The 13,519-nt window shown below is 38.4% G+C and overlaps 1 protein-coding gene across 11 annotated transcripts in view; it reads left to right on the forward strand.

Moving 5' to 3' along the window:
* The window catches only part of SYTL5 (synaptotagmin like 5), a 277,939-nt gene that overhangs the window by 127,853 nt on the left and 136,567 nt on the right, over positions 1-13,519 (forward strand). For all 11 annotated transcript variants that reach the window (XM_070604701.1, XM_070604703.1, XM_070604705.1 and 8 more), the window contains exon 3: positions 11,793-12,002. In XM_070604701.1, coding sequence (XP_070460802.1) covers positions 11,793-12,002 — 210 coding nt within the window. The remainder of the gene's footprint in view (positions 1-11,792; positions 12,003-13,519) is intronic.

Here is a 13,519-nt window from a genome sequence, read left to right on the forward strand (position 1 = left end):
CATAAGGGAAGATCTAATTAAGCAAATACCAATTATATTCTTGAGGAAATGGATATTTTATTTCCAAGGAAATATAAGTGACAACTTCAGTAACAAAAATGTCACCTCTATCATTTTAGATTTCAGGCATATGACCATTTTATATTGACAGTTTATATGAATATTCCTATATTAATAAAAGGGTTTAATTGACTTAAATCTGTAATAAGATTAGGCTGACATGCATTTAATAATTTATTATTTCATTGCAGAGTGATTAAGCATAACTGGTAAGCATTTCATGCAAATGTCTAAAGTTAATAAAATTTTACACAGCAAAGGATTTTTTCTGATACATTTTTCATTATAGAGGTAATACAGAAAATTAGAAAATACATATAATATGAATTTTAAAAACTCACTTAGGATACCTCTTCCCAGAGATAGTTCCTACTTTTGTTGAATTTCCTTCTTGTTACTTTTCTGTGTGTGCATATAATTTTCACATAATTGGAACCATATTATACATGAAATTTTGCATCCTCTATTTTTGCTTAACATTATTTAATGAACGTTTTGATATCATTAAAAATTCTTTGGAGGCATCATTTTTTTGGCTGGATAAGCTTCATGACATGGATGTGCAATAGTTTGTTTAACTATTTGTTCTAATTGCCATGAACATCTTTATTCTTAAATCTTCTGTCTTAAATTTTTATTATATTGCGATTCATATTTTGATTTATATTTCCTTTAAATTGAAAATTTGTTTTCCAGAAATGTTGTCTCAATTTTCTCCTCACTAAACTATTCATTATACTACTGCCAAAATAGAAATGATTCTTGTAAATCTTTTTTTATTTTTTATTTTAAAGATTGGCACCTGAGCTAACATCAATTGCCGATCTTTGTTGTTTGTTTGTTTTTTTTTTTTTTTACTTCTTCTCCCCAAAGCCCCCCAGCACATAGTTGTATATTCTAGTTGTGAGTGCCTCTGGTTGTGTTATGTGGGTCTCTGGCTCAGCATGACTTGATGAGTGGTGCCATGTCCGTGCCCAGGACCCTTTCCGGCGAAACTCTGGGCTGCCGAACTGGAGTGTGCAAACTTAACCACTTGGCACGGGGCCGGCACCTATTATTGTAAACTTTAACTAATTTAATAAGGTAATGTCCTCTGTTAATTTGCGTGTATGTGATTATTGGTGTTTTTACATGATTGCTAGCTATTTGTATTTCCTCTTCTGTGAATTTTTTATTCACACAATTTGTCTATTTACTATTGGTGTTAGTGTTGTTTCAATATTAATTTGTATGAATTCCTTTTGTCGTATATTTGGGAAATACATTTCTAAGATTCAGCAAAAACTCATTGAGTACTTATGCACAAGGCATAGGAGATGGAGACGATCTAATTTCCAATTTAACAGAAGCAAAACTGCATTTTCTTAGATTGTGCAAAGTCTCCACTTTCACATTGACGCGAATCAAATTGATGTATTGATGTATTCTTTGTGTAGAATATAAATAATTTACCTCTTTGACAGACTCTTTATACAGTTAGTATTTTTTTATTTTTTATTTTTATTTTTTATTTATTTATTTTTTTAAAGATTTTTATTTTTTCCTTTTTCTCCCCAAAGCCCCCCGGTACATAGTTGTATATTCTTCGTTGTGGGTCCTTCTAGTTGTGGCACGTGAGACGCCACCTCAGCATGGTTTGATGAGCAGTGCCACCTCCGCGCCCAGGATTCAAACCAACGAAACACTGGGCCGCCTGCAGCAGAGCGCGCGAACTTAACCACTCGGCCACGGGGCCAGCCCCTATACAGTTAGTATTTTAAAGCTGGGATTTGCATTCTCCTCTACTTCTGTAATAGCATCCATGCTATTTATGGGTGTAGAAATTAGGGTAGGTTCAGCTCTGAGTGTCAAAAAATCAAAATAATAGTAGCTTAAGTAAGATAGAGGTTTATTTCTTTTTCTTTCTTTTTATTTTTTGCCTAGATAAAGTCACGAGTAAGGCAACTCAGGGCTGGTAATGGTGGTTCCATGCTCATTAGAGGCCCAGGGTCCTTCTAACTGGTTGCTCTGCCATCTTCAACTTGGGCTAACACCTGTTAAAGTAGAAAATTATTCTGACACTTATTAAATGATAAGGAAGAATTTACTCAGGACTATTGCAATAGATTTCAAGACTATCCCCCCAAAATTAAAAACAAACAAAAGACTATGGCAGTAGGGGAGAGAAATCGAACTCAACTCCAAATACAGCAAAGGCACCTGGAGATTTATAGCCAACGATTAGAGTGAGGAGGTCAATGAATGGAAAATTACTAAGAGGAGACATTCATGGTAGGATTCTTACCAAATTGACTTAACAGAATTCTTATTAAGGTCAGGCCAGGATGATAGCAGATATCAAGGGTGGGAGAATTCTCGCTAAACTGATTTAGCAGGATTCTTACTAAATCTGGGCTATGCAGGCTGAAGAGAGGGCCCAATGATGAGGTCTTGTCAAAAAGAGACCCCAGAGGACCCTATCTAAAGTTTGGTCAAGGAGAGAGTCTTAGTCACGCCTCATAATCCAAGATGGTTGCTCCAGCTCCTGTCATACTGTCCTCATTCCAGTCATCAGGGAAAAGGGCAAAGGGCAGAAAAAAGGACAGGTTCCCTTCCCTTAAAAACATTTTTGAGGAGTTTCACAGATGACCTTGCTTACACTGCGTAGGCTGGAAGGTAGTCACATGGCCATACTTAGGTGCAAGGGAGCTTGCATATTTAACTGGGAAATGTAGTCTTTATTCTGGGTGGCCATGTGAGTAACTCACATTTGGGAGTTTTATTGGTATGAAAGAGTAAAAAGGAATATTGGGAGACAACCGGCAACCTGAGAAAATGAGTGTAATTAAGATCATGCATCTTATGGATCAGATTTGTTTATTGCTCAGCACAAATCTCACCTTCCTTTTTATGGAATCTGAGAGCAATTAATTGTCAGGGATGATTTTCAATGAAGCACATAAGAAAAAAACACAGCACATAAACATTTATATTCATCCTCAGTGAATTCCAAAGAAATGGTGACTTGACATTTCGTGTACCCTATATTTATGCTGATAACTAGGAAAATTGCTGGAAGTGTGTTTTGTAGTAGTAATTTTTATATATGAAAATATGAGTGCCCATAAGCATCACCTAAAGAGGTAAAACAGGAAAAATTAGGTACTGATAACTGTCTTTGCTGAGGATATAGCTCCTTCCTTGCTGCATTTAAAATAATTTAGTTTATACAAATTCAATTTAGAGACATTTTAGAAATAAATTTCAGCTGTATGTTTATAAAAATTAAAACGAGTATGTGCCTGTATTCAGCAGCAGAAGTAGTTTTGAAAAATTTTTCAAGGGCAATATGTCCCCTTTAAATTATCTTTTTTTGTGTGTGAGTGTCCAATTTCCTCCCATCAAGTCAATTTTGTGCTTGCATTATCATAGCAGTAATCTTTGAAAAGCCCAGTATTTTATCCTTGTTTTTTTTTTTTAAAGACATGCAGCTTTACTATTTCTTGTACTGATTCTGTCACCACCTCCTCCTTTTATGAGTAATTTACCATATTGATAACAGGACCTTCTATTTTTGATACTTAAGAAAGGTATCCTTTGGGTTTCAGATTACTAAGACACATCCTTGTTCCTTGTGAGGCCAGGAAGTTGAGACGATAGTTATTTCAAGATATCCCCAGGTGGAAAACTTGGTTTGCTAATTACATATGAGATAAATTTCTGCTGTTTTTAAGACTACATTAATAAATAATTGTTCACATAACTTTAATTTATTTTTATTATTTTTTTTGTTCACGTGACTTTGTGAGATCTCCTGGTATATTTCTATGAGCCAAGTGTTCTACTGCCAGGAAGTGCATGGTGTCATCTGCAGACATGAAGATTTCACAATGTTCTCTTTCCTCAAGACAATTTCTAAACACATTAAATTGGCACAATTCGCAAGATTTCTTTATCTAGACAAGTATTCTTTCAATCTTGTTGCTTATTACTTTCTCTGAAGTAGCTTTCTATGTAAGTGAAACGTTCCCCCAATTCTCAGGTGGTCTTGATTCTTTTTAATAGCCTTTCATTTGAAAACTAATCAAAAGCATTATAAAGTTTATTAGGACCAGAGCGGTGTTTGTTAAAGAACAGCTCTGTTGGGGAATGTTTGTCATGAGAGAGTGTGTGCTAAGAGGCTACTTGGGCAGACACCATTTAGTAGAAAAAGCAAAGCAGGCAGAAGAAACTCTTTATGTTTACTGAGGCTTAACTTTGAGAGTGCTCAGCATGGCTTTGCACAACTAGGAAAGACATAGCAGTCATTAATAAATACAATGTCCTAGGGCCTGCCCTGTGGCTGAGTGGTTAAGTTCACGCACTCTGCTTTGGCAGCCCAGGGTTTTGCCTGTTCAGATCCTGGGCGTGGACCTAGAACTGCTCATCAGGCCGTGCTGGAGTGGCGTCCCACATAGCACAACCAGAGAGACCTACAACTACAATATACAACTATGTACTGGGGGCTTTGGGAAGAAGGAGGAGGAAGAGGAGGGGAAGGGAAGGGGGAGGTGGAGGCGGAGATGGAAAAAGATTGGCAACAGGTATTAGCTCAGGGCAAATCTTTAAATAAATAAATAAGTACAGTGTCCTTTCTGAGCAAAAATATTTTAGTAGATTGAGAGCCAACAAGAGGAGCCTGGTGTGGGGGAGGAGTGCAGATTTTGGAATATAAAATTCTGGATCTGAATCCTGACTATACCACTTAATAGTCCTTTGAACCACAGCAAGTTTCCGCTTAGAGATGCCACTTTCTTATGTATAAAATGGGAATCATAATGTCTTTCTCATGGGTTATTGTCAAAGTTTAATAGCATTGGGGGCCGGCCTGGTGGTGTAGTTGTTAAGTTTGCATGTTCCACTTCGGTGGCCCAGGATTTGCAGGTCCGGATCCTAGGAGCAGACCTACACACCGCTCATCAAGTCACGCTGTGGTGGCATCCCACATACAAAATGGAGGAACATTGGCACAGATGTTAGCTCAGGGACAATCTTCCTCACCAAAAAAAGAGGCAAGGTGGCAAAATGCCAAAAAGTTTAATAGCATGACATGTAAAACAGAGCGCCTGTCATTATTGTAGCTAAGTGTTATGATTGTGGTTAGGTTTTAATAATAGGTTCTGTATACAGAAGCTATAATTAAAATGAAAAAGTAATATTTTTATATTCAGAGTACAGTAAGGTCTGCTCACCCCTGGATTTTCCTTAGACAAATATGAACAGCCCCAGTGTCGATGGCATTGCCTCTGGATGTGAGCAAAAGATGGGAGTGCTAGGAGGTGTGCAGCCATTGGCATCAAGTTGCTGTGACATTATTCTGCCTGCATATATTTGAGCGATTTTTGTCTCGTTTCGGGTTTGACAGTATTTTTTGTCAGTCACCATGGTTTTGTTCTCTTAAAGGAATATGAAACTCTGCCTCTAGATAAGGTTTTAGCTTGCAGGCATTGTAGCAGAGGCTGAAGCAGAACCTGGTAGCATCATCTCTGCAAGTGGGCAATAATAAAAAGAGCTAATATTTACTGAGTTCTTACTGTGTTCGTTGGGAAATAGCTTTGGCTGTGGGTGACAAAGACATATTATAATAATGGCTTAAACAAGATGGAAATACATTGCTCTCTAATGGAAAAGTCTGGGTTGGTTGGCAGCTTTGTGATATTGTTATACTGGCTCCATCATACTGCTTTTGTGATAGTATTATACTGGCTCCATCTGGGTGCTTTGGTTGTTCCGCCGTGTTGAGAGTTTAGCTCTTGGTCCAAGATGGTTCACTCCTGTGTTCTCATCCTAGCCTCTGGGAAAGAGGAAGGGTTCAAGGGAAATAGATACCCCTGTCCCAGTAGGGGCATAACCTAGAGGTTGCCTATATCATTTCTGATCACGTCATATTGGCCAACATTTAGTCTCATGACAAAACCTAACTGCAAGGAACACTGGGAAATGTAATCTGAGGGGTCATGAGCCTAGTTAGACATTCTACTAAGAGAGAAGGGGAGAACCAGTGTTGGGAGACATATGCCAGAATTGTCTGTTTCACAATTACTATGCATCAAGCTGTACTTAACACTACTTAACGCTCACAACAAACCTATGAGGTTGTAACTATTATGATTTTTCTTTTACAGAGGCAGTATTTTGAGACAGAGAGTTTAAGTCTCCTTAAGTCTTGACGCACAGAGAGGTTAAGTATTTTTCTTGCAGTCTCAAAGGAAGTAAGTGTAAGGCCAGGATTTGAACCCAGGCAGTCTGACTCCAGAGCCCTATGCTCTCGGCCACCGTAGAGTCTCCACTTGCTCATTATCTGTTTTGAGCCTTCATGTGCTCTGCTAGATGAGATTGGGGATTATTTAAAGACATCAAGGAATCAAAGATACTTTGTGAATTGTTATCTATGGCTTCCTCTTCCAGGCAGCTAATTGCTTCCCTTATTCCTACCTTATTTGGTGCCAAATCGTGTTCAGCACAATTGGATCTAGACAGGGTAACACAAGAAAACTAATGCCACACAAATGTGACAGGAATTTTAATGAAAGCAATCCCTGATTTGAAAGGAATGTGTCTATGCAATGGTAAAGCAAGCAGTCTTTGTCATGCATTTAACATTTTTGATGATGGGATAGAAAAAAATGAAGTCAATGTATCACCAGGATATAGAAATGAAATGATTCTATCATTCAACTATAATCGAGCTAAGTCGTCTTTTCAGTCTTTAAGATTCCAACTACATATAGGTCATCAATTCACATGTTAATGTGAACGCGTCTGTGTAGCAACAAGGAAACCTGAAGAATAAAGAATAAACTGACATTTTAAAATGCAAGAGCATCCAGAGTTTACCTCAAATGAAGAATTGGTGTTAGCTGGAATTAAATGTCTTCAACAGCTGTTTTTCCTTTTTCCTTGTATTCATGAGTTTTTAACAGTTGATTTTGGGCCATATTTATCTCTACTACACTTTTTCATCCATCTCCCATACTTTTTGCTTCTCTTCAGACAAAAGCAAATAGAGGAAATGGTTAGATTTGTCATATTTTCAAGAATTACAACACTTTTGCTTTCTGAACGAAAGTGTAAGAATGAGGTTAAGGAAGATGGAAAAAGTTCTGGAAATCCTTACCAAGGAATTGAGAGCAATCTGTAGCTTTCTCAGGCTTGCATTAGTTTTTCGAAGTGTATTTGATCTCCATTTTAGCCAATTTTGACTTATTCTTAGCACATCCAACATTGTACATTTTTTCCCTTCTCATTCTCTTTTCAGTTATGATGGCTTCATATTGTAAAGGCCTCTATAATTCACAGAGCACACTACCACACTTCATTGCCTCTGGCTCTCACAAATACCCTCAGAGGAAGATAGAAAGGAATTATCTTCACTTTGAAGTTTAAGTAACTGAGGCCCAGAGGTTAACTGGAATCTATTCCACCATTACTATGCATCAAGCGGCACTTAACACTTTACTTAATGCTCACAATAACGTTATCTTAACTGGAATGCCCAGTGATACTTCGTAAGCAGCATGGCTAAGCTTTCCTTCCTTCCTTTCCTCTTTCTTTCTCTGTAACTGACTAGCTTTTGCTTATGCCTTCTTTTATTCGTTCAATTAAATGATATCTATTATGTCCCGGGCACTGTTTATGTGCTGCAAAATGCAAAGCTGAACAAAACGGAGATAGTCTTGCCCTCCTAGAGATTATAGGAGTTGGCAAGACAAACATTAAACCCATAAAAACAGCCAAATAAATGTACAAGACAAACATTAAACCCATAAAAACAGCCAAATAGATGTACAAATAACACAGCCATATAAATTAAAAATTATGGTAAGTGCTGAGGAAGAAGAACACAGCTCTATGAGTGAGAATAAGATGGGAATCTGCTGTAGATTTGGTGATCAGAGAAACTCTCTGGGGAAGCAGCAGTAAAGCTGAAATAAAAAGGATATGTGGAAGCCAGCCCGATGAAGAACTAGGCTGTATCCGTCAGGATAGGCTAAGTGATGCTGCAGTAACAGCCCCAAATTCTTAGTGGCTTAAAATAATGAAGGTTTATTTCTCTCTCATGCTACATGTCCGTGATAGGATGGCTGGGAACTCTGTTTCATGGCATCCTCAGACCAGGACCCAGACTTACAGAGCAGAACTATTTGGCACATTGCTATTCTCCATGCAAAGAAAAGAGTATGTGGTAAACCATGCACTTGCTCTTAAAGCATTTACCTGGAATCACATACCACATTTCATGGGCCAATATGAGTCACATGACCACATCTGATGTCAAGAGGGCAGGGATGTGTGGTCCCAACTTGTTCCACCTTCCCAGCCTCCTTTGCGGCCAGTATTGGTGATGTGACACTGTGAGGTCAGGGAAACCTAAGGAGAAGTCTAATGGGAGGACTTCTGAGTCCATTTTTGCTTTTCTGTTGAGAGACAGGTGCAACTGACACCTCTTCCCCCTTCTTTCTGCCTTAATGTAGATGCTGTGCTGGGGTTGTCTAGCCATTTTGCATAAGAATGATAAGCCACATCTTGAAGATAGGGGACCATCAGGATGAAAGAATGAAAGGAATCCTTAATTACCTGATTTTGCAGCTGAACTAATGCAAGCAGCTGCCTAATTCTGGATTTCTTGTTACGTGGGGAAAAAATTAAACCAATATTTTAAGCCTGGTAATTGGAACCAGAAACATTTCTAGCTTATGTGGATGAGAGAGATGAACAGGTACTGTACTTAGCCCAGAAACTCACCTTTTTCAGCCACTTTCCTGAGACTAGGCCAGCAATGCAGGAACCAAATGAGGTCCACCTTGATTTGTAAGTGCTGGCTAGTAAAGCAGAGAAAAGAGACATCTCCCATCCTTTTCCTCTCTCCTAGTTCCCTATGCTTCCCTTTCTGCTTGGTACTAATTCTCCAATTGCACACTTTCTTTTCCTTGTTGCAATTACCCTCCTGTTACCCTTTCTCCTCTTCGTGAGTGTCTGAAAACGGCTGTGTCCACTTAATGTGAATTATCCTAGGCGTGATTGAATTAGGCCAATTTGTAAGAGAGATTTGAAAAATCAGTAAGCTGCTTAATATTTTGTGCCAGCCTAGGGAATTCTTCCCAGCTTTTCCCACGTGTCTCAGAGATAGCTCTCAGAATATGTGAAACAGTTAGCACCAATTGCCTTAGAAGTTCCCCAACCAGTGTGTTTGGACCTTTAAATTCTTGCTTTCCTGTGGCCTGATTTATACAGAGCCCCAAGTCTTTTCAGACTCTAGCACTGTGAACTAGGTGCAACTTGATTGCTAAGTCAGTCCTGTCAGTACAGCACAAAAAGATGCAATATAAATATTTGACTTTATGGCTGTAATTTCTTCAAGTGGTCTCGCCCTCTCTACTTTAAGGAGCTGCTAAGTGGTTAAACTTCAGGCACCTGATCATAGAAATGTTTTCCAGAAGAGAATTTGCCTCTGAAATATGCTGGAATACCCTGTTTTCTCAGTTTATTACTCTTTGGCCCAGCAGCCTACTGGAATAGGACTGCTGTCTAGGATTGCTATCTTTGTTCTACTCATTTTGATCACTTTGTTTCTTTATCATTGTTGCATGAGTTGTTATAAATTTTTAACAGGCAACATTTTCTTTATCCTGTGCTCTGAGGTATTCAAATGTCTGTTGTGATTCTCCAAATAATACAATTGGGGTCTTCAAATGAGAACTCGTTCTGTTATTTGAAAGCTTGCAGCTTTTACAAGTTTTCAAAAGTAAATTGTGTGGAGCTTTTCTTACACTCAATTTCATGAGCCGGTTGCTCATGAAAATACAGGACAGAAGGTTCTTTGTAAGCTCTAAATCAGGGATTAGGAAAACATGTGTTGTGGATTTTTGTCATTTGTATTTAGAAGGATAAGAAAGCGAGGACTTAAGAGTGCTCTGTATGGCTGCCTGTTGCAAAACGTGCATCATTTTACGTCATTTGTCCTCTTCTTGACTAACATCAATGATAATAGGAATCCTTAGGTGTCCTGTTTTGACTCATGTTCGCCTCTGAATACCAGAATGCCTAGCACACAGTAGGCACTCAATAGATGCTCATTGGATGAATGAAGGAGACAATTAATCAAAAGTTTGGAAACCTTAGTCCTCACTTTTTAAATTCTCCATTTATGAATCTCACATTAAGATAGGAAATAAAAGACCTGGTTTCTGGTTTTATCTATACTGCTTACTGTCTTTAAAGTGAGAGTCATAATACATCACAAGTTAGTTTGAAGACCCAAAAGAGATAATAAATAGTAATAAAAACATTTAAGTATCTTATAATCTAGCATGAAATTGGATCCTGAGCAGTATGTACGAGAAACTATGTTCCTGCCTTTGAGGAGAGGCTGGTCCAGTTGGGTGTAACTATGCACAGCACCACAAATGTAAAAGGAGATGGCATGAGATGTGTGGGATGATTCTGCGATGTTTATTTTTTCTGGAACATAGAAATGTCGTGTTGAAGAAGGGATTGGAGATGGATAACATAAAGGAATGGCATGTCTGTGAAGCATTTAAGCAGGAATGAACCTGTTTTCTACAGTAGTGTTTTCCAAATTTGGCAGTATATTAGAATAAATAGGAAAGCTTTAAAAAATATCATTGTGTAGGCCGCATTCCAAACTAATTACATCCGAATCTGTGGGGGTGAGACTTGGGAATCACTATTTTTTAAAATCTTCCCGGGTGATTCCAGCGTATAGCCAAATTTGAGAACAAATGTTCTAAAAAAACCTTTGTTTTTCAAACTCTAATCACCTGGAGATTTTGTGAAAATGCAGAATCTGATCCAGTAGGTCTCAGGTGGGGCCTAAGATTCTGCATTTCTAGCAAACTCTCAAATGATGCTGCTGTTCCTAGAACAAGGACCACACTTTGAATAGCTATTTTCTTAAGGTGTGTATAAATAGATTACATATCAGGTAGTTTAAGAAGGGACATGGAAATAGCATTTATTTAGTACCTATGTGCCAGGAACCATGCTGGTAACTTTACATATATTTATCTCATTTAATCTTAAAAAGTCATCTAAGAATATTATTATTCTTATTTTTAGAAAAAGAGTATTATTCCATTTGGACTAAGATTAAGTGGATAAATCATTGCCTAAGATTGGACAGCTAATTCATGATGGAACCTAGATTCAAACATGGCGATGTCTGACAGCAAAGCCCATAGGTCAGTGGAAATCGTTGGAAACCCTCAAGTGCTAAGCAGAAGCATTTGGATGCTGAAATGGCAGTCAATGTGTTTGTAGTAAATTCCTCATTCGATCACTTAAGGAAAGTTCCCATATTGCCAAGTTTGATTTCACACTCTTGCCTCACGTAGTACATCTAGGCAAGTGAATAACATGCTGTTGTGCATACCTCTAGACTGCCGTTGTACTCCAGTGTTATGGTGTCAAAGATATCCTGGAGAAATTAGAGTAGAAGGTGAATAAATACTAATAGCAAAGTCCTAGAACTAGTGGAGAATGTCAAAATTCAAAGTTAAAAAACATTGTATTTTTCAACTACTCATGTCAAAGGATTGTGGATCGTAGAGGGAGAAATTGTGTTTTCTGAAAGCATTTGGCTCTGACTCCTTGGTTCTTTCAAATATTCTCCCGAATGAAAACCATCCCTTGAATAAAGATAGCTCTGCTCCTCTGTTGTTTTTTTATCAAGCGATTTTTTTCTCTCCTTCCAGGAAGCTGAAAAATGAACTCTTAGAAGCAAAACGTAGAAGTGGGAAGACTCAACAAGAGGGCAGCAGAGTCTGTGTTCACTGCCACAGACATCTGGGCTTAATATTTGACCGGGGAGACCCGTGCCAGGCCTGTTCGCTGAGAGTGTGCAACGAGTGTCGGATCTCAGGACTTGATGGCAGCTGGAAGTGCACTGTCTGTGCCAAAGTCGCGTGAGTTTCTTGCCTTTGCGTGGAAAGCCAGATTTGATGGCTGAAGGGATTGGAGTGGGGAAAGAAAAAAGCGTACTTAAAATTTACGGATAGAAATGGGATTAAAAGTATAGCCCAACCACAGGCTCAACAATGCCTTGGCAGGGCTCTGGGGGGTGTGTATGTGTGTGTGTGTGTGTTTGTGTGAGAGAGAGATATAAACAAAGACAGAGAGAACAGTGTTTTTATTTTTAAAAACTATAAAACATAGTAAAATGGGAAGCCTTACAGAACGAGGGCTCTTTCTGTGTTTGAAAACTACCCACAAGCTTTCTTCTTTTAGAGCCCCACTTGGCTCCACATGGCTTCTCAGAAGGCAGACAATTCCTCTGAGACATTCTTAAACATTTGGAGTGACTGGCATGATGAGTATGAAATATCCAGCCTGCTCTCCACAGCAGCCGAGGAGCAAAGCTGGAGTAGTTCCTGAATTTCCTCTAAACCTAGTTCTTGAGAAAGGGCAAAGGGCGAGAACCTTCTCACTCACCTCTATGTGTAGCCTGTGGGAACCTAGTGGCCATGGGTTTCACTCTGCCAACTTGGGTGCAAATCAAGAATCATTGTTTTGTAAGTTCGGTTAAATTGGAGTCTAAGCATGATAGGGTCTCCACTATGCCTGGGGCCTACCAAACTTCATCCTTTTGAGAAATCTCCCCCTGGATCAACTAGTATGTTTTCAAGATCTCTTCATCTCTTCTACTCTAGGAGGTGCCTAATAATCTCATCTCAAGGCAAATTTGGGTTGATCTCTCTTTCCTGTGGTTGACATGGGGGATGCTAGCATCACTTCAGGTTGGTTCGTTTGGTTGGTTGGGTTTAGTTTGTCTTTCACCCTCACAAACTCATCCTCTTATAGGAGTTAAGAGGCTATCTTAGGAGAAACAGTGAATAGTTTAGTAGTAAGAGTGAATGACCTTCCATTTCCAACTGGTCTGAATGAGTACTACTGTGTTCTCTCGAGGACTCCTATAGTCAGTGATTGCATGATTTAACCAATGTTATTTTTCCTGTACTTTTTCGTAAAAGTGATACTGAACTGAGTAATTCATATTATGTTTCAACACTGGATTGAGATAAGCAGTTCTAAATAAATGAACCACTTAAGTTGTTGTCTTACTTTCTTTGGATACATTACTTTGATTTGCTTAAGCAACCATCGTCAGTTCTTTGTCCCACATACATAAATTCCTTTTAGTACTTCTTTCCAATAATTAGCAAACATCCTTTGCCATATCTGGGGGAATGAAGACTGACGGAATCATTGATATATGGGTTGCAAACATAGCCTTTGTCTGTATTTGTATTCATTTTCTAAACTGAGTTTAGTCATCTGCAAATCAGGATGCAAAAATAATGCTGGATATCTTCTTATTTTTTCCCATGAAATAAAATTATTTACTTTGGATATTTCTCCATATACCTATCCAGAAATAGTATCAACAATGCATTTTGCTTTCTACTTAAAAGTCACACGATAC

Source organism: Equus przewalskii, chromosome X (assembly GCF_037783145.1).
Source record: "Equus przewalskii isolate Varuska chromosome X, EquPr2, whole genome shotgun sequence".
Classification (NCBI taxonomy): Eukaryota; Metazoa; Chordata; class Mammalia; order Perissodactyla; family Equidae; genus Equus; species Equus przewalskii.